The sequence below is a fragment of the Pisolithus orientalis genome (assembly GCF_024613125.1).
Source record: "Pisolithus orientalis strain OTSU chromosome Unknown F5J12scaffold_2, whole genome shotgun sequence".
Classification (NCBI taxonomy): Eukaryota; Fungi; Basidiomycota; class Agaricomycetes; order Boletales; family Pisolithaceae; genus Pisolithus; species Pisolithus orientalis.
Window position 1 is genome coordinate 325,940 of NW_026260783.1, and position 20,144 is coordinate 346,083.

General features: G+C 52.6%; 6 protein-coding genes and 1 non-coding gene across 7 annotated transcripts; 3 read left to right on the plus strand and 4 right to left on the minus strand.

The window, feature by feature from the left end:
* Positions 1-1,925: 1,925 nt before the first annotated feature.
* Positions 1,926-3,685, minus strand: F5J12DRAFT_795834 (uncharacterized protein). Its single transcript, XM_051744086.1, has 2 exons — positions 2,938-3,685; positions 1,926-2,854 (listed from the first exon to the last, which is right to left on the minus strand). The coding sequence occupies exons 1-2, from the start codon at positions 3,493-3,495 to the stop codon at positions 2,333-2,335; spliced, it is 1,080 nt and encodes a 359-aa protein (XP_051604671.1). The 5' UTR covers positions 3,496-3,685; the 3' UTR covers positions 1,926-2,332.
* A 119-nt stretch (positions 3,686-3,804) lies between these two features.
* On the minus strand, positions 3,805-6,479 carry F5J12DRAFT_795840 (glyoxal oxidase N-terminus-domain-containing protein). Its single transcript, XM_051744087.1, has 5 exons — positions 6,120-6,479; positions 5,972-6,066; positions 5,791-5,912; positions 5,315-5,740; positions 3,805-5,256 (listed from the first exon to the last, which is right to left on the minus strand). Exons 1-5 carry the CDS (start codon positions 6,228-6,230, stop codon positions 4,049-4,051), a joined length of 1,962 nt encoding a protein of 653 aa, XP_051604672.1. The 5' UTR covers positions 6,231-6,479; the 3' UTR covers positions 3,805-4,048.
* F5J12DRAFT_t29 lies at positions 6,467-6,553 on the minus strand. Its single transcript has one exon. It is a non-coding gene; the product is annotated as a tRNA-Ile (tRNA).
* Positions 6,554-7,209: 656 nt separating this feature from the next.
* F5J12DRAFT_703296 (uncharacterized protein) lies at positions 7,210-7,813 on the plus strand (the record flags this gene model as incomplete). Its single annotated transcript, XM_051740533.1, has 3 exons — positions 7,210-7,329; positions 7,602-7,652; positions 7,712-7,813. Coding segments are annotated over 3 exons (273 nt in total), but the record flags the coding sequence as incomplete, so codon positions are not given.
* Positions 7,814-9,381: 1,568 nt separating this feature from the next.
* On the plus strand, positions 9,382-11,647 carry F5J12DRAFT_795846 (uncharacterized protein). Its single transcript, XM_051744088.1, has one exon. It carries the CDS (start codon positions 9,386-9,388, stop codon positions 11,420-11,422), a length of 2,037 nt encoding a protein of 678 aa, XP_051604674.1. The 5' UTR covers positions 9,382-9,385; the 3' UTR covers positions 11,423-11,647.
* Positions 11,648-12,080: 433 nt separating this feature from the next.
* F5J12DRAFT_712781 (RabGAP TBC) lies at positions 12,081-13,390 on the plus strand (the record flags this gene model as incomplete). Its single annotated transcript, XM_051740785.1, has 4 exons — positions 12,081-12,630; positions 12,684-12,915; positions 12,965-13,038; positions 13,089-13,390. 4 exons carry the CDS (start codon positions 12,081-12,083, stop codon positions 13,388-13,390), a joined length of 1,158 nt encoding a protein of 385 aa, XP_051604675.1.
* A 1,443-nt stretch (positions 13,391-14,833) lies between these two features.
* On the minus strand, positions 14,834-15,337 carry F5J12DRAFT_680357 (uncharacterized protein; the record flags this gene model as incomplete). The annotated part of the gene is made up of 3 exons (XM_051740235.1): positions 14,834-14,992; positions 15,043-15,111; positions 15,167-15,337. Coding segments are annotated over 3 exons (399 nt in total), but the record flags the coding sequence as incomplete, so codon positions are not given.
* Between the last annotated feature and the right edge of the window lie 4,807 nt (positions 15,338-20,144).

Consider the following 20,144-nt stretch of genomic DNA (forward strand, 5'->3'; position numbering starts at 1 on the left):
CCGAATAGCTACCCCACTGATATTAGTGCCAAATGGTTGTCTACATGTCGTACATAGCTCGAGACTCATATCCCAAGGTCACTAAATACCGAAAATTTCCAACCACATTTTTTAGACTTCGGTCATCTGAAATCAAGTTCCGTCATTTTTTCCGAGTCGAATGGTATTTCTTTCATTGAATTCCGATGGTGTCTTGGGGAGATATGGTCGACGGAAGTTGGGTGCTTTTTTTTCTTGCATAAAAAGTCACGTGGCCAACTTGCCTGAAATCGACAGTAATTAGGCGAAAAAGGCTTCCATTTCGGTAGTGATGTCGTCGAGAGGTACATCTGCAAACTACCCGAGGGAGTGAGCAGGTTATACCTGCCTCCGTTTGGAAGTGACTTGTCGTAAGACTCGCTAAGACACTTGTTGGCCAATGAGAGAGCTCGCTCAAACGCGGAAGAGCTGTTAACAGTCGCGTCGCGTAACTGTTTCCCAGATGTAGTCGGATGAGGAGGTAGTTTGGGCCCGAAAACAGCTTGTAGGCCGTTTCAACCGTCCGAAGAGTAACCATATTTCATATACCGGTCAAGTCTGCAACGTGGTTGATCTCGTGAGTGTTGGAAATATCAGCATCATCGTCAGCGACGTCTGCGGTGCCAGTTGAAGGGGGAGCGGGGTTGACCGCCACGTCATTGGACGTACATCAATGAAGCTAAGCGTTCAAAAACCTGGGTTTTCAAGCGCTTAACGTTCGCCAGTGTTTGCCGAGCATTCAAAAACTGTCTAACGTGCATGCTGTAATTTGGCTGAATTTACTGATGTAGGTGTAACGGGAATGCTAAAGTCGGGGACAGTATCTATCCCCGTAAAGGAATCATTCAGCAAATTAAAAGTCCGTTTAAGTTTGAATAGCTTACAAGTACTGAAGGCTCTCCGCAGAGCGATGTCTTGGATTCTCTTCATGAAGAGCAATTTGCGTGTTCCAAGAGGGACTTCAAGGTCTGGACGATAGCACCACTTGTTATCAGACCTTGGTCGCTTTCCAATGGAATAGGCCGGCATCCATCCCTACCTCAGATATCGCTTGAGTGAATGAGTAGAGTCTAGAGTCTAGTAGTGCTTGGACGACCTTGCCGCACTGGCAGCACTTAGGGGTCCCGGAGGAGTACATTAGGAATCCTAGTACGTAGAAGGCATGACTAGTAATAGAATATTGTCTTTGTGCGAGTGGCTGTGTTGCTGCGCCCCTCGTTCTTCCTTTACTCCAAGTTGCCGCCAGAGTTCAGCCCACAGCGTGGGCCCCTTATCGTTCAGTGCTAGTCTTCACCCACCCACCGCTCCACTGAATTCTTCGGGCTCACGAAGCCCTTTCCGAATTTAACCTCGCTCGACTCGCAACACGCTGCCGTGCTGGGACGGTGGTCCCCTGAGACAAGTAATACTCATCCGGAGGCGTCCTACCCGCCCCCGCAGCTAACGCTCGTCTCGTAGATCACCATCTCACCACGGCCGGAAGGCGCTTCGCGCCTTCGGCCGCTCACGCTCGCTCTTAACATATCGCTACTAGCACTGCCCCCCTTTCCATTTAAGCATCCACAGCGACGATACGCAAAGAATGATTCCTGGGTTATAGCCGCTTTGGGATATCAGTTACTACCCGAGGGAGAGGAGGGGAAAATGGTCCATTGGGATACTAATAAATTATCTTCTCCCCATTGGCAGCATACGTTAGCCACTCGTTCTAGAACCATGATGAATGGGTGGTGGACAGAGGTGTTCGAGCACCGCAAGTTTTTATTCACAGGCAGAAAGTGTTCAACGCCTAGTCTGGTGCCCAGGCTACTCAGCCAGCACCGTCCAGGTAGGGTTGCCTTCGACCGCAATGCCTAGCTAGTAGTATATGTTGGATCTCAACACACACACACACACATGCTTGCGGAACACAATATGATTGACGACTGTTCGATCTTGAATTCACAACTGTTTTGGCCAAGTCGCGCACTGTCCAGCCTGCCGCATAAGCAGGTGAATAAGTCTATCCATTATGTATGTCCATGTGTCACGAAACGCTGGTGACAAATGACCATGATGATATACTAGAATGTACGTTGTCTAGGGGAGTGGAAATATCGTAATCACTGTCGTCAATAAAGATGTGTCCGCCAGGTTACCTGCCGGCCGTCGTGTCCCTAGGGGGATTGTTCGAGTATACAGCAGTAAGGAGCGTCAAAGACGTGCAAGAGCGGGACTGAGGATGACATAAGCAACCCACTGTCAGGGGTTGACGTTGAAGCATACGATGAGTGCATCTCGTGGGACAGCCAGAGCATAGCGGAGGCAACATGCGTCATGTGACGTTAAATAATGTTTCCATGTCGCTGAGGTCGCCTTCCCAGTGTTCTTTGATGTCCTTCAAAGATGTCCAGTCCAAATACTCACCGAGGACCCCGTTAATGTCCATCGCACTTCCCGTCGTTGTATCCGTCGCTTGTGTCGATGCACCTCGTCTGTGCAATGTGGGGCTAGCTTCCAGCGAGGAAAGAAATTCAAGGTCCCCGTTGTCTTGGGTAAAGCAGTCGTCGTACAACAATGGGGTTGAAGACAGACAAGATGAGTTAGGTGGGGCAAACGTCGCTGGCTGAGAGCCCGAGGTAACCAAGTCGGTTGATAGATGAAACCCCGGTGTGGAGGTACCATTGGAGGATGACCGGTTCTTGTTGCGACGCGTAGACCGAGATTCGGGTGGCGAGACCATGGTCAGCGGCTTCACCTTCAGTTTGGTCGGCCCACGGGTGCGCCCCTCTGAAGCATAGATGCAAGCAAGACCACGCAAGAGACAGCGCTGGCAAGCGGGGTGCTCGCCGCTGCACTGGATAAATCATAAAGGGATCGGTTAATCATATGTCGCCTCGCTTCGAATCGTGATAACTGCGAGATGGAATCAACACGTACCTTCGCCTTCCTCACCCTGCACTTTTCACATGCCTGTGCCGTTCGCAAACGCGGAGGTTCTGGGGTTCTATAGAATATGCCAGTGCTAGGATCCAGTGATCCAGCGACGGCACGCCTGGGGATGCCAGTATCGGGTGGGGAGTTGGATATAGCTAATGCAGGCTGATGGAGGTGGGAAAGGGGTGATGGTGATACGGGGGAATGGTGACATGTGGGGGAGAGAACGGTATTGTTGGGATATGGTGGAAGAAAGGGGGTAGGAGGATGCGGTGGGGGACCGGTTGGAGAGGGGTAAGTGATACGCATGCCGGTTTCCAGCATGTCGACGACTTGAGCGGCGTGCGGTTGGGAAAATTCGTCGACAACGAAATTCGAGGATAAAGACGGGGTGTATGTTGGGGCTGATTGGAAGGCAGTAGACAACCAGTGACTTGGAGTGGTCGTGTTTGAGGAGACGAGGGCATGGCTATCCGTGGGCTGGGTATCGTGCTGCATGCCGAGTACGAAGGGTACCGGTATGACACTGCAGGAGGGGGAACGGTCTTGGCGGTCAGACATCGTTCCTCGGTGCAAGTGCACGGTCGCGCTGAGGCGTGATGGGGCTCAGAAATGCGCCTTCCCCGCGAGCACGTCGAATAATAAGAGCCATATATTGTATCCAGGATTCATTTGTTTTTTTTTCACATGCGACTTGTCCTGGTCCGCGATGCTTCCGTGGAGTAAGAAAAAGGGTGGATCTCGACATCCGAGACACCCGTCAAATCCATTATGTAATCAACCTCGTCCCTTCCGCGGACTCGCATCTGCATTGGTGCTGTTATTAGGGGCAGGTGCGGGCAAGATATGACATCAGGTTATTGAGTATGCGTCATGAAATTGTCAAGTAGCGGCCAAAACACTCATCATGTAGACGTTTACCTACATACATGAGTTAAACAGGGTCCACGTCAAGTCCATGTGTACTAAGACAGTCCAATGTATCCCGAAGGAGAGTGGTATGGTAATATTATAACTAGTGTCTGTTTCCTCGCAGCCTACCTCCATACAACTCCTCATAAACCGGTCCATCTGAATTTCAAAATGCACACCTTACTCCGGTTCCCCAAACCTATTAACAAGCCCCAAGAATCATGGCTGCTACACCAAAGAGGAAGGATATCAGTGTGGGGTCCGCGTTTAAGCCCACCGCACCACCCGTCTTCCCACTAGAAGACGACGACGACGGAAGTGCAGTCGCAGTAACACTCGGCGGGAGAGGGCTGGCAGCAGAGGTAGGCTGCGTCTCTACTTGCCCCGTTCCCACAATAACCATTGTCCCGTTGCTCGGAATGCCATTCACGACAACGAATAACAAGACTGGACCAGGGGTGAGCAAATTAGGGTTCGGCGGAACTTGCGAGACATGCAGAACGTATGAACCGTCGTTGTTTACTGTGTACGTGTTGTTGAGTTGGAGGTGACGTTGGCCCATGTTCATCGCATGTGTGGAAAAGCCACTGCGGGAGAGCACGACGGTTGTGTTGGCTGCAGCTTGGTTCGCCGTCACGCCGGTGTAAGACGACGAAGATACAGTAAGGTCGAAATAATTTCCGCCATAAGCCAAGGTATTTGGCACGCCGGATACCTGGGGGCGGACACTAGAGGAGAAGTAGGGTGGGTAGAAGACTTCCGCTGTGTAGGTCGTGGGGTACGGAGAGTTGAGGGTCACATCAATGTTCGGGTTCGAACCTGCGATCAGAACGGAGGCATCTGGCAGTAGGATTGCGCTGGAGTGATACAATCTAGCTATGCTGGACGTCGAAAGCCCTGCGGTGGACCAACGGGAACCTTTTGGCGCGTTGGGGTTGTAGATTGCGGGTGTACCAACCGGTCCTGACGCCAGTGATTGGTAGTACGGCATCTGATCAAGAGAAGGAACGTAGAGTGTCTGGTTGGCGTAGCCTGCCGTTCCGTTGCTTCCGCCATTCACAAGGAGTAGGGTGCCGTCCGGTAGGGTGATGAACTGACCCATTGTCCGACCTTGCGGTAGATTGTCATCTTGATCGTAGACCGGGGAAGAACCGTCCGGTGGTTCTGCAGTCAAGCGTTGGCAGTCACTAGATGCTGGGTAGGTCCAGGTGTTGTAGAATGGCCACGAGTAATTCCCATAATAGTCTGCAGGCATGTCAGAGCCGCCGCAGAAGAGGACAGTAGCGGTGTAGTTGTTGGAAGGGACTAAGGGAAGCATGGCCACAGCTCCAGAGGCAGGGTACACGCGAGCTACGCCGTTAGGCATATCGGGAAGCGGGTACTCGATATTTTGGGTGTAGTCCCACAGAACTGCATCCAAAAATAGCCCGGATGAGATAACGCAAAAGAGAAGAAAAAGGTAACCCACTAGTGGATAGGTTCGCCTGCACAAGCATCTTACCTGAAGGCATTAGATAGGTATGGGCGTAGGAGTTCAATCCAGATGTGGTAGTCATGAATTGCATCAGGGTTGCCGTACCGCGACTTGGGTAGAACTCGTACGTGGGTTGCGCACCACCGCCTTCGTACGTTGGGTCCGTGTTTGGGTAGTTCCTGTTGACATAACCTCCGCTTGTGAAACCACCGATGAGAACGATGGTTCCGTCTGCGAGTGCCTCCGCAGCAGCGTACCAACGATTCTCTTGCATCGAAAGAACTGCAGGATTATCAAACCACTGGCACTGGGGTGATGAAAAATCGTCTGTGTCTGTGCAAGGATTCAAAATACGGATCGCCTTCCTGCCATCGTAGTCCCCATAAACCGAGTCATAATTTCCAGACGGCGATGCACCACCTATGAACCAGTTAGTGGTGGAACGAGGGTATAGATACGATATTATGAACCGATTCCGACCGCATCGTTGCCTCCGAATGTGGCCCATGAACCATTGGGAAGGTGCATTCCGGATGCGCAGAAAGTATTTGTGACGACGTCCATCACGGTAGCTTGGCGGGTGTTGATGTCCCTGCAGGTAAGTACAATGAAGGGCTGGAGTGGGCTGGACGATTGGGAGGAGGGACACACCAGACTGCACCCCAGGCAGGGTGCCCATTAATCTGTGCCGCGTTACCTTCCGACTTGTCCAAAATATAGACTTTTTCTCCGTTACCAAGAAACATCTGCAGGAGTGGATGGGCTGCAATGGACGTGTCGACGGGTGGTGTGGGCGTACCATCATAGCGCTAACAAGGGTGCTGCCAGCTTGCACGAAGCTGCCTCCAGTCTGAGCATGGACGCCATTTAGCAAGGCGCAACAAGCCAGCCACCCAAGGATTAGCCGCATGTGGGTTCCGAGTATAAAAAGAAGTCGGTCAACGACAGTGAGGTAGGCTGAAGAACTGGAATAAAAAGGGTGGTGGGTAGGGAAAAAGAGCAGGGACCGTGGTGTGCTAGTGACACGAGATGTTTATGAGGACCGTAATATTAGTGGCTTCGTGGCATGTCGGCTGTCAACCAGGATGCTATTATTATGTACCTCTATATAATTAGCTGTCCGTCACGGTCCGAAAAGAAAAAAGATGGCCAACGTGGGGATCGAACCCAAGACCTTCGCGTAAACCTTTAATGGTATTAGCACGACGCTCTAACCAACTGAGCTAGTCGGCCCCGTGACCAAGGTGCGGGCGGTGACCCATTTATTCTGGCACCCAGAATGCCAAAAAAAGGTCTGAACATATTACATAATTGACTCCAACACTCCAGACCGGACCAAAAATTGATGACGGAGACGCGTTCGAGTCTGTTGGAGTTGACTTTCTGCCACTTTTCTGGGTGGAGGGATCGAAGAGTAAACGTTGGAGGTGAGTGGTGACCTCGGTCGAGGAGTCCAATGTACATGGCTCGTGTTTTTGCTCGTCTCGTCGTCAATCACCGAACAGGCACCGTATAGCGGTGCGGGCTTGGCCTAGGCCATTTGATTCACGAGTGGTACCTGCCCAGTGCTCGTCCGCACGGGTCAGATCTTCCTACATACGTCTCCCGCTGGTCACCTGTCCATCGATGATTATTCATTGACTACCGTATTTGAAGTACAGGACAAAACTACCACTGTTGCACGGATTGCACATTCTACGCCCGCGTTTCGTACGACATCACCAACGTATCGGTTCTGAAGGTTCAGAATCCTCACTTGACCGTTCAAAGCAAGATCTACACTTTCGTCGTGACCCTCGAAAAAAAATTCGCCAAGGGCTCTTTCCAACCAGCCTAGCTATTCAACGAAACATCCCCGCGCGCACATTCTTGCTAGGCTTGTATTTGCAATGAATGCCCACGATCTCGCTCGCTGGACGCGTTTCGCAGGCAAGGGCGGTATCGGGAAGTGTACCGCCGTTGTGGACTGCGTCGCGCAGGAAATGGGTGAGGACTTGATGTTTCTGAAGGTGAGCCTCCTTCCTATGTGTGGTCCGAGCTCCTTGGCGTGGTCCAACTCAGGGAGGGAGGGGGTTGCAAACTGCCGTTTTGGTATTGGATCCTGCGTCCACTGTCTCGTTTTTCAGTTGGCAGTGACTTGAAGAGGGTATGACACAATTTTGTTATGACTTACTGTAGTCTGAACTTCAGCCAAGTCCCGTTGGTGCAGTACTTCCCATCCCAAGCAATCTTGTTCTAGTCGGTGTTAAAGATTACAAAAACTGAGTTGTTTTTCCGACAGGACGACGAAATTACTGTGTTAATGCAACTCCCAGAGGAGGGGTTTTACCTGGTAAGTATTAAACTGACACGACGCTTTCCTACTGCCTCTGACCACCGCACTACTCTTAGGGCCACTGTGAGGGCGTCGTGGGTCGCTTCTCAGCCAAAGATGTGCGTTTCCATGGGAAACTCAAGAAGCCCGTCATGACGAAGAGGACAAGTGTTGCTAGTGTGGCAGAGAGGATGTCGATCGCGGTCGTAGAGCGGAGTGCACCTACGGATATGGATAGGGGTTATAGAAGAGAGAGTTCGGATGGACGTTCAACGGAATGGTTGGGGTCAAGAGGGCAGGCCCGGTCGTCATCACCCACGCACTCCGGGAAGTCGCCTGCCCGGTCTTTTTCGGCCGAGACGAGCTTCAAAATAGAGGGGGGAGATAGGGACAGCAAGGACGCCAGACCCGCCAAGGCACCACGCTCCGCCTCCTTGTCCGGAAGTTCAGTATACTCCGCCCGGTCGAGACGCTCAGTGTCAACAGCTACGTCCGTGTCCGCGTATTCGACCGCAAGCTCTGTTAGTGGTTCCGTTGCGACCGAGACGGAACACACGAGGTTCATTACATCCTCGCCTTCTACGTCATTTCTCTCTGGTAAGCTTCCATCGTTCTCTCCCGAGGCTTCTTCTGCAACGATTGTATTGTCTAAAGGCACGGATTTCAATGACACCGCGGGCTCTGTTGACCTGAAGTTATGCACTGACGACTGGGAACCTGTCGCCATCAACGTCGCATCTTCCGCATCTGGGTTCGGCCATGGAACCGCCACTTCTGCTTCTAATTCTTCGCCAACCCTGCCGGTAGTCGCACCGCTTAGGCTCTCTAAATCGCCCCGACAGACACCGGCGAGTTTACCTTCTGGTCCATCGCCACTGCCTTCGCCTTCGTCAGGTGCCCCATCGACCGGAATTCCAGGTTCACTTTCCCCCGGTCTGCCAAGGTCTTACTCTTCCCTCAACAGCCCACTATCACTTGCGCCGCCGTGGTCATTTTCGTCGGCAAGCCCTGTACCTTCTTCTGGTCTATCAGGATCCCTTTCACCATCCTTGTCCCTTTCATCGGGCCCCCCTGGCTCACATTCCCCCTCTCCCCGTTCGCCCGCTTTCCCGTCAAGAACTCAAGTCCATGTTTCATCTGGCGCGTCGACTTCGTCATCTCCCCTTCCAAACCCGTATGGACCAAGTTCCACAAGTCCATACGTCGCCTTCTTCGGTGGGCTGTCGAGTATAACTCCCCCACCATCTGCACCACCAACCAGCCCACTCCCTCCGGCTCCGCTGTCCGGTGAAGTACATGAAACTCGGGCAGAAAAGGGTATGCTAGCGGAGGATGAACATTGGGATGATTTCGAGGAGGGTAACTCTACTCGGTTGTCGACTCTCGACGCGTTCCGCAGAAAGTTACATGACGAAGACGAGGAGGACGGAAACGTAGCTTTCCGGTCAGAAGACGAGGAGGATGGTGTAGTGTCGGGGAGTTGGCTCGACAACGCATCAGACAGCCCAGGTGACCGCGGTTCCGAACAAGAGACGGAAAAGAAGACTGGCTTGTACAACAATAGTGACAAAGGAGATTCGAAAGTACATATCAATGGTGAAGATGGGGACTCCGATGGTGAGGTCGGGATCGGGCTTTCGCTGATGGGATCGTTGAGTGGTGACGGTGATGATTCGGACGAGGACGTACCCTTGGGTGTTCTGCGTGGTGATCTGGGCGCCATGACCCCAGGAAGTAGCGGGAGTACACCCATGCCCTGGGCACGACGAACGCCGGTGGTCCCCGAAGAGGTCTTGTCACGTGGCCAATTGGCGAACGGGCATTCTGGGCCGTCCATTTCACCCTCACATGCTGAGAGCAACGGAGATGTTGCAAGTAGCGAAAACCCGCCCCCAGAATCCCCACGTGAAACTGACGAAGAACTTGAGGAGGCGGGAGAGGAGGAGGGTGGTTACTGGGACGATATATACGATGACTATCGCTATTCTCGATACTCGTTGGCCTCGAAAAGGTTCTCGATAGCGTCACGCCGGATGAGCGTCGTCTCCAAGGTATCTGCCGGATCCAAAACTTCAGGCACGTCCAAGGGTTCACGCGCACCACCCGTACCCGTTCCGATTTTCCCTACTGAGCGCCCAAGCTTGTCTACTGAGCGGCCGAGCTTCTCGACGGATTGTAGCCTCGAACGACCCAGTGTCAAAAGTGATCAGCCAAGCGAACACAGCGAGCGCGATGAGCGCCCGAGTTTGTATTCGCGACCAAGTTTCGAGTCGAATTCGACAGCAACGTCTGCAGGATCTTCCGCTTCACAATCAAACGGGCACCCGTTGACCCAGTCGTTTGACCCATCTCTTTCGGATGACACGCGGTCTTCCTTGTACTCGACTCAGACACTTGATCGCTTGAGCTCGCAGTTCCCGGCGGTACCAACTGGTGTCCCAGTACGTGTCGAATCGCGTCTTCGGATAGTTAATGATGACCACGTGGAACGTGGGGAGGATGTGCACTTAGAAATGGAAATGGAGGTAATGCATGAATCGACAGAGGATCATGCTACAGTAGGGGCTAGCGTTGGGGCGGAGGCGGAGCGAATGCTCGTCACGGGCGACCACAATCAACAAACTGGTGGTCCGTCGACGAACACAGAAGACGAACCAGAGCATGAGCGCGACTCAGTGGATTTGTATCTGGACGAGGCTGACCTACCTGTGGGCTCTTTGAAGTCTCCATTCGAAAGCCCAGACGTTTCTGTCGAGGGAGAGGCTTTGGCATCAGCATCAAGGGCCGCAATGGACACCAAGCACAGGTCCGCTACACCTACTGTCTCTGGCTCTCCGTCTGGCAACCTATCCGTTTCGAGATTCCAGATGACTGCGACAGTGGTAGATGGCGATCCATTCACATCCAACTCCTCGGACACGCCGCCAATGGCGAATCTACCTTCAGCGTCCAATGCGCTGACTCTGTCGTTATCCACAGAACAAGAGGCCTCCCAGCATGTGCGGCCGTCGAATCGAACAGTACATCCATTCTCCCGTTCCTCTATCTTCCTTCCGCATCCTAATGCACCGAAGCCTGCTGGTCACCAAGGTCTTGGCCCCATGTATGCACGCCCCGTACAAGTTCAGCCACACCCTACCGGTCCTCCTAATACTGGGCCTGGTAGCAATCTGTACCCTCCACCACCGCCCAACTCAAGTACATTTTCAGCACCAGTACTCCACCGTCTACGCAGTGCTTCACTTGCGCAAGGTTCAACGCCTCTGCGCTGTCCGCCGATGACCATTTTTGCACGGTGCCAACCTGATCTCAGTACAAGCACGGGACCAGTACCAATCGTGTTTTCGCTGGAGCCACTTCCTCCTTTGACACCATCGGCCAGTGGTCCTCCCCCTCATAACCCCAACTGGACGACGGTCATACCTCCGACACGATCCGCGACCCTACCTCCACCAGCGCCCAAGAGTTTCCTTAGTGGAAATCCATCGGCACCACCTCGCTTGCGAGTTCCCGTTTCCAACGTATCCATACCTGGAGAAACGAAGGCAGAAGTATTCAGTCCCACGGAGCAGTTTTCCTTGCGACTGCCCAGGCGTTCCGTAACAACTTCCGCTACCCCATCAGCACCCGTGAAGGTAGCTACACAGACAGTGACGGGGACATTACCAGTCCTTCGCCCAGGTTTTATACCGCAAGTTGGAGGTGGCCGGGGTGCTCGACCAAGGTCGAGGTCCTTTTCTGCGCTAGATGCCAAAGTCATTAGACGAGAGGTTCCGGAAAGACGGTGAGGCCGTCGCTTGATGATCTCAGTGTTTTCTTGGCTAACTACCGTGAAGTCGAGAGGAGCTAGGATATATTGCGGCACCAGTTCGGACCCCAGGCAACCTGCTTCCGGCAGGGTTTGCGTCTGGGCCAGTACCTCCCCTTCTCACTTCCATCACGGTCCCTGCTGTCTCGAGCGTTCCCCCAGTGGGACTTCAGCCAGCAACAAGTAGTAGCCCTCTACCTTTGAGTTCAACGTCTACCTCTCTGGCACCTACACCAAGTCCTGTCCCAGGAGAAAAAGACACGTTGAGTCCGACAAGCAATGTCTCTGCTTCGCCGAATCCACACAGCCCTACTATTCCGCAACCTTTGACAGAAATTCACTCTGCCTCTGTTGATGCACCCGAAAAGGATTCAATGGATGGTCACCCTTCACGCCGAAGCTCTGAATCTGGTGATTCCCACACTTTGATGCAGTCACCGCCACCATTACCAGACAGCTATCAGAACAACCGATCGTCCCCCCTTACACATGAGATGTTCCTTCGTAGCAAGCTCAGTCTGCCCAACTTGCGCGGAAAGTCAAGTACACGTCCTCGACTCGACGATGCTGTCAGCATTACTTCCTCGCACGCAGGGTTGGGTGGCAGCATTGAGAATGAGACCGTGCAGGTCCAAGATATGGATTTTGAGCTAGTCAAACCGTCCATTCCGATCGTTAGTGGTCGCGCTAGCCAGGATTCTGTTGTCGGACAAGAGCTTCGCCTAGATCCAGGTTCACCAGGTCTGTTAGGTGACACTGCTTCCATACACTCTGGTGCGCCTCGGTCACCCCTGGCTGCGAACGAACAGGCCTCAGGGGGTGCCACAGACACGCAGGCTGCTGCGGACGCTCATCGCCAACGGGAAGTCCGATGGATGGCCCTCATGCCGACGGTTCCACCTTCGCAAGCGAGGAAGAACAAGAAAGTTAAGCGACTTCTCCAGGACGGTGTCCCATCTTCTCTGCGCTACCTCGTTTGGTGCCATCTTACAGATAGCAAAGCCCGTGCTCTTCCTGGGGTGTACAATAAACTAGGCAAGCGACCTCGTGTCCCTGCATTTACGGAGATCGAAAACGATTCAGTGAGATGCTTCCCCGACCAACCCCAGCTACACAACACACATGGTCCCATTGTGTCTCTGCTGCAGGCCTATTTGAGTATGGTTCCCGATATACAGTATAGCTCAGGTACGTGTCAGGGCTCAGATTTTTCGGTGGCCGGCGTATAATATCTGTCACAGCATTAACTTCCATTGTGGGACACCTATTGCTCCTGGCACCAGAAGAGGATGCTTTTTGGATATTTGCCTCTATAATGGATGCCCACCTCCGGTCATACTTTTCAACGAGTACGATTCAAATAGAAGTCGACGCTGCATTGCTGAGTAAAGCCGTGGAGGTCAACGATCCAGCTGTTCACAAGAAGTTATATGTGTCACTCCAGATGGCTCCGGCAAGCATCACTCGGCCGTGGTGAGTGGTCACTTGGCATTTTAACTGACCGCGTCTAATAGCTGCTTAGGTTCTCTGGTCTGTTCGTCGGAACGTTGCCCGTAGATCACCTTCATCGGATCTGGGACATTTTCTTGTATGAAGGTACTTGTCTAGTTCTCTTTCAAAAGGGGGCATCGTCTGATTACCCGAAGGCATGCCATTTTTGTTCCGAGTTGGTCTCGCTGTTATACACTGTGTGCGCCACCTTCTTCTGCAAGCTACCTCCGAGGAAAGCGCACTGGAAAACCTGTCCTGCCCACCGCTCGCGTGTCTGCCTTCTTCTGCAGATGAAATTTTGTCTCTTTGCTTTAGCATGAAGCTGAGAGATGACGACGTGCGAAAGCAACGTGTCAAGATGGAAGCACAGGTCAAAAGACAGGCCCAGGCGCGCACGCACCCTACTAATGGCATGCCCAACCGACAGACGACCTCTATTTCACTTCCGAGGCCATAATCTGTGCCATCGCGTCCTCGATCAATCATTGTACACCAAGTATATTACCTGCTCCAGTCGTCTTCGTTCTTTTTACTTCGCAGTGCTATGTATGCTTTGCACGCTACCTCCACACGACTATTAGTACGCAGTACCTACCACCACGAACATATGTGATACCCAATGACCTTTTGTATACTCTCAAGACCAGTACATATCCCAATAACCAATGCTACTCCACGCGTCCGATGGTAATCTTCATTGGACTGAGTTACAAAAAGACCTAGGAAGAGAGTTACATCTGCAGCGGTCGATATTGACAAAGTTGAGAGCTAATGGAGTCCTCCAGTGTGCAAAAGCAATGTAATCCATGGCATGAGTGGTACCGGTAAATCCTTGGTCTGTGATAACCACGTATACTACATGCGGTTAAATATGACATTTTATACAGATGCTCAAAAATATGTGCTGCACGGGAAACGGGTCAGAGTCTGAGAGAAAAACGCTACGATCGGCAAAGCAAAGCAAAGTGCAGACAGTAAATCCGGTTTATTGTAACATCCATGAATAAGTTGGACCAGTATTTTGCCCCGACGCGTCGTCCCGAACAGGCATCGACGATGAGCGCATTTGCCACCGAAAATTTGTGTCCTGTCCCCGCGGACGTGCAGCGTCAGTTTGGGGAGGAACAAGACTATGACCAGGTGGATCTGGGTGGACAAGCGGGTGCGGGGTGTTGGTGAGCGGGATACCGAAATCTGGGGCAAATTGGTGGTTGCTCCTGACCGCCATTGCATTTTGAATGGAATTCGGAGTGGACGCTGCGTCAGCCCTTGAGGTTACATACGCACTACTTGGGGGACTGGGGTACGTCGTGGCTGAAGCTGGAGGAGGAAATAACGAGTTCGGCGCAGCCTCCGAAGCGTTCAACCTAGCGTTAACATCTGACCTCGGCAAACGTGGCCGACTTCCATCCGTATCAAACAGCGATGGCCCCGAACCCGAGAAAGCGGGTCGTAACTGACCGTTAATGTTTGCGTCCGTAGGCGGCGTGCGTGGAACAATTAGCTGCTCAGATGCATTTCCTCGCTGTTCATGTGATTGTCGGTGCACGTATGCCATTGGAGTAACATTCGTGTGAACCTGCGAAGGCAACGGACGAGATGTTGAGGGACGGGACGAACGAATATGGGTGTGATGTGACACATGAGAGTGCTGTGGGATGGCGCCATAGATAGCATGGCGGTGATCGGGATGAACAGGATGGCCGGGTGGACGGATTTCCTCCCTTGCAGCCCTTGGCTGCATAAACGTTGGTATCTCCATCTCAACATGCGTTGGCACAGGTCGTGCCGCACGGCTCGTCTGAGGCTGCTGACGAGACAGAACTGCATTCCTAAGGTTTCCCGGAGTGACAAAAGGAGCCGAGGGCGTGACAGCACCGATGCGGAAATTCGATTGAGACCCGTTGGAAGGTGAATTAGAGCTGTTTCGTCCTGCCTCGTTACTTGTGCCCGCCGTGGAAGCACTGCGGCCACGGTACGGACAGGCTTTGCGAGGAGAAGGTGACGTCTTGACCTTTTTACGACAAACAGGACAAGTGTTCGCCGTTCTGAGCCATTGCTAAAGAACTATTCAGAGAACATGTCGCAGGGAGATTCACTGTCACTTACTTCTAGGCATTGCTTGTGTAGCCAATGGGGGCACTCTAAGAGCTTGGTGACAATATCAGAAGGCTCATACTGCATGATGAAATCTTTAGTCAATCATTGCCCTAAACCACAATGAAGGGCTTACATCGTCAAGGCAAATTGGACATCTCATTTCACTGTCTTCGCTCGCCCACTCTTTATATGTCGCACTCTGGAGAGAGTTTATGACATCTTCAGGAGTCGCCTTGGAATGTACCTCCCCAATTGCATCCGACAACGATAGGAGAGCCTCATAGGATGGATCAAAAAGTTCATCGGGCTGTCAGAAATCACCGTTAAGTAACGAGCTAGATAACAATACGTGCCAAGGGCTTACCATGTAGTCACCAGCTCCGAAATTCCGCCTTGATGCCATGGAGCGCCATATGCTAGGCCGATGCGTTCTCGGCGTTGGCGCACCTCCACGGTCAAGCTGGGCTCTGTGCCTCAGCGCGTGATGCCTATGGGTGTACTCCTCCAAGGAGGTCAGCGGCGCAGATTCCTGCGTTCGCGTTAACGGAGCGTTAGATCCTGGTATAGCATCTGGCACCGCTGGACCCCTGCCACTAGGCATGAAAGGGTGCCAAGTAATGGGTTGACGCCGTGCAGGTTCGAAAGTAGGCACTGGTATAATCGGGTTACGAGTCATCGAAGGTGGGCGGTCGTCGCCGTCGTCGTCGTCGTCATCTACAGGATCCGGAGGGATTATACGACGGTGTCTAGTAAGCGCAGGCCTCGCACCGAGAGGCGGTGGGACCACGCGGGTGCCCAGTTGCGAAGACGACGAAGACCAAGTGCCATCAGAAGGTCTCTGGAAGTTTGCTAGCCGTTGTAGAATCCCACCTCCAAATGGCCGTCGCGATGCAGGCTCATCATCCACTACAGTGCTCTCAGGTCGGGGAGTCAGGCTTGGGTTCGGCCGAGGATGACCAAAAGTCGAAATTCGACGCCGTCCACCTTCTTCCCGCTGATTACGCGTATTCGCCATCTGATCCGTAAATCTCACTGGTGATGACGCTCTGTTTGATCGAGCACCAGCAGTGGCCGAGGAGTTCGAAGGCTGTGTACCTCGTACCATGTTCTGACTACTAAACGATATTGGACCGACCGGACCCCGCGGGCTAGCTTGTTGGCGTTGCCTGGACATGTTTGACTCATCATTTGTACTAGCAGGCTCAAGTCCCGATCGATTTCGTTGAGAACGTATGACAGTGCTAAGTGTTAATTAGACCATGACTGATGGACACGAACGACTGGACGTACGCAAATGCTCGCAGCCTCTCACGAATAGCGGGAGACTGGCAGACAGATCAGCTGCAGTGCTGAACCTCGAAGGCTCAAATGCTTACCGAGAGTCGCCGAGATCTAACGATGCCAAAATCCGTCTCGTCGCTGGAATCGCTATCGTCTAAAGACCACGATGGATAACGAGAAACTGGAGAAGGTCGGCGAACCTCGGCAAAGCGCCGGAGAGAGTCTCTAAACATTCCTGACTGGAATGATTCCAGATTAAGACTGTCATATGAGTAGGGGAAACCAGTTCTCTGTGCACCGTGTTGCGGAGAAATGGGTGGCGGTGACCACTCGTCTGAGCGAGACGAGGTTTCAAAAGCCGTAGGTATATCGTCACCCAAGAAAAATAGCGATTCCGGAGCAAGTGGGTTGGAAGTTCCTTGCACGTCGGGAGGATGGGGTATGAAGGGCCGGGGATCCGACCCAAGATGATTTTCCGGTCTACGACCAGCCGGTGGCTCAGACCCGCTTTCAAGAGTAGCCGTACGCCTCGTGAAAGTCTGTTCATCACTGTAACCTGACCCGCCGCGTCCCGACTCCGACACCACCCCAGACCTCATGAACCCTTCCGAGTGCGGTGGGCTGTCGGTGAAGCTCAGTGGTCGGCCTTCCGAGCGCGATTCGTCACTAGTGTAGCCAGGAAGGTCAAGGCTACTACTTTCGTGAAATGGTGTCCAAATGTGTTCCCGAGCAATTGTCTGCCTTTGCTCTGCTGCGTTCTCAGACATGAGAGAATTTGTCGACGGCATCGAGTAGAGGCGTGAATGAAAATTCGAGCGATTGGTCGGATACGGTGCATTTGGCCCATGTATACGAAACTCGGAAGGTCCGGCTTTCGAAAAACGCATGTAAATCTCGAGACAACAAGTTGGAAGATTGACTCATACCTCTTGTATCGGCCCCACTGGACGGTACACGCACCGGAATACTTGCACGTTCCCGGGCTGGAGACTGGCTACGCCTAGTAACATCACTTTCAAGCAGCGAGTCCCCAATTCCAAAGACATCGAAAACGGACGGAGTAGGCCCACGCTCTACAGAATGTTGTCTGAGAACCCGATGCCTGACCTCAGCCAATTCGGGGGAAGCTGCAAGGAATAATCTAAGATCATACCCACAAGCGATCAATCAAAGAACTGACCTCTTTCAACCTGCGATCCTGCATGAACAAAGTAGGCTGTTGTGAGATGATCACCCCCGTAGCGAACTAACGATATATCTCACCAGGCTGTATCTCAGAATTGTCTGGAGAAATATTTTCACTACGTCCGTGCGTTAGAGGGAGACGTGAATCTGAATCGATAACTCCGTTGCTAGCCAAACTAGCATCGTCTGAACTAGATGGAGACACCGCCGGTTCCAAGATAAGGGGTGATGGACTCCTTCGAATAGGACGTAGCCGGGGTGGCGGCGGCGGAGGGGATAGCCTTGAACCTGATGACTGCCTCATGCCAACGTTGGGGTGTGCACTTGCCATACCGGGAGGTGCGGAGCTAGAACCTATTGTCGCTCCAGAACGCTCGTTCTCGGTTGATGGTCTCCCTGGCGTGGGGGAATAGGAAGACGAAACGGTCGGGTTCCGAGTGAGGTTACTATATTGAAAAGGATAGAATCCACTACCGGTAGAAGAAACAGAAGGGCGGCTTGACGAAATTCCTGAGTATTATTCAGTAAGATATTGCCCTTACGAATATTAAAAATGTTCGGGGTGCTGACCGTTGGCAGAACTGAAGGGAGATATTGAAGGAAAGGTGTCATCCTGAATACTGTGGGTGGACTCATCGCCGGTGTCGGGAGCGTTCAGGTCACCGCTGCTCATAGGCTGAAAGCTAGAAGATACAGCTTGCCAATCCTCACGAGGGGCGTGTCCAGAAGATCCCATCTGTGGCAGGAGTGACGGGCGTGAGGTGGCAATCGAGCTACGCAACGCAGCAATCTGGCGCTCGAACTCGTTGAAACGCTCGAGAGAACTCCGTAAGTTATCCTCTGAGGAGACAGACGCAGTTACTGGGACGCTCGCAGTGAATGTAGGGCGTGGTAGTTCGATGGCCAGGTCAGATACGTTCCTGTCTTGAGAGGCGAACAACGCTGGAGCAGACATTGGACAATCTACAGCATCTCGAGCCAGTGTGGACGGACCACCTAACCTGAGATCGCTGCGTGAACTGGATGGGGCAGTGTCGTATCCTGTGGAAGTAGAAACATCTGACGATGATGAATGGTCACTGTTAGAAGAGCTACTTGTACTTCGAGCTCTCTTATTTCTCCCGTCTCCGGTGCTGGAGCTACTACTGGAACTACTAGAAAAGTGGTGGGAGCTTCCTGAGCTGCCACTTCCACTAGCCTGGGTCCCGCTGTTCAGTGATGTGTCAGGATCAGAATCGTACCCGCATTCTTCGAACGGGCGCTTTCCGTTGGACTGCAAAGCAACGCGGTGAAGGTGGGATGGACGATAGCTTGAGGACGAGGACATCTGTGCAGACCCAGAGCTGGTCTGTGCTGGAATAATAAAGGACAAGGACACTAGTGGATGTTCGGTTTTTTTGGTCTGTGCTACTAGAAATGGAGGACAACAAGCTGGGTCTCGGGTGCGAGAGGTCAGAAGGCGAGGGGGACATCGCCACACCCACTGAGGGGTGACTAAAAAACTGCCATCGAGCGTTCACTGTTCTGATGTAGACAATTCACCCGCATTACAAGTTGATGGCATCCTCGCAGAATACATGTGTTGCACCTTTCCACCATACTCGCTGTGTTAGCAGCAGTGCAAGGACCAAACTGGTATCCCCAACAGTTGCACTGGACTGTGCCGTGAGACTACTATAATGGCACTTCTAGCCTGGCTGCATTCCGAAGCCATCCAACACCCGTACGTTTTACGTTGTGCAGAGCCGACCAGCAAGAAAAAATTACCCATTACAAGTCGTGCTGGGTCCCTGCCCTGCTACACCTTGAGGCTAGGCATCGCTATTAGAAAACTTGCCAAGATCAAAATCCTACCAAACCACACGGACAGTCTATGATTAGTTTTGTTGCACGACAATGTAAGTACGTATACCGTGGCTTGATCGTGCCGCCCAGCGACGACGACAACGGCGGGGGAAAGCGAGCAGCCTCAAGAAACCGTTCCTCTTTGCGTAACACCTTTTGACGGTCCTGGCACAGTGGCCACAGCATTTGGGTCTATGACTGACACCGTAGTCCCTGGTTGCTGTAAATGCATCATGCAATATCACTAGATTGTTAGACGCGGTCGACTCAGAAATGTGCTGCGGTCAGACAGCATGCCATGCTTGTGGACTCAAGACACAAATAACTTAGCCTACTTTCTTTCCAACGGACGCTTCAAGCACCTTATACTCACGAGTCTCGGGCTTCTCACACATGTGAAGTAGGGTGGTTTATGAAATCCTTGCGAAAGGAGGCGTGCAAACGATACCAAGGGCGACATTTCGCGAAACACGGCCACGTACGGTCCGACTCGGCCGTCTTTCAGGACCCACGAAGACCATTCCCACCGAGCTTTCTGGGTGATATGGCGCTGGCGGGAATGGAGGACTCCGAGTCTCGAATGTCATTTTAACAGGAAGAAGTTCGATCCGATACGTTCTGGGCGCTATGATACCTTAATTTGGTAGACCGTCTGCTCCGAGGCACCTGCAAAAAAACCGGAATGAAAAGTTTAGCTACCAGCATGGAAGGAACAGAGAAAACCGCACTCCGCCCTCAAGTCCGTCCCCCGAGACCCGGATAAAAGTGTGTTGACCACGAAGTGAGTGCTATGTACATGT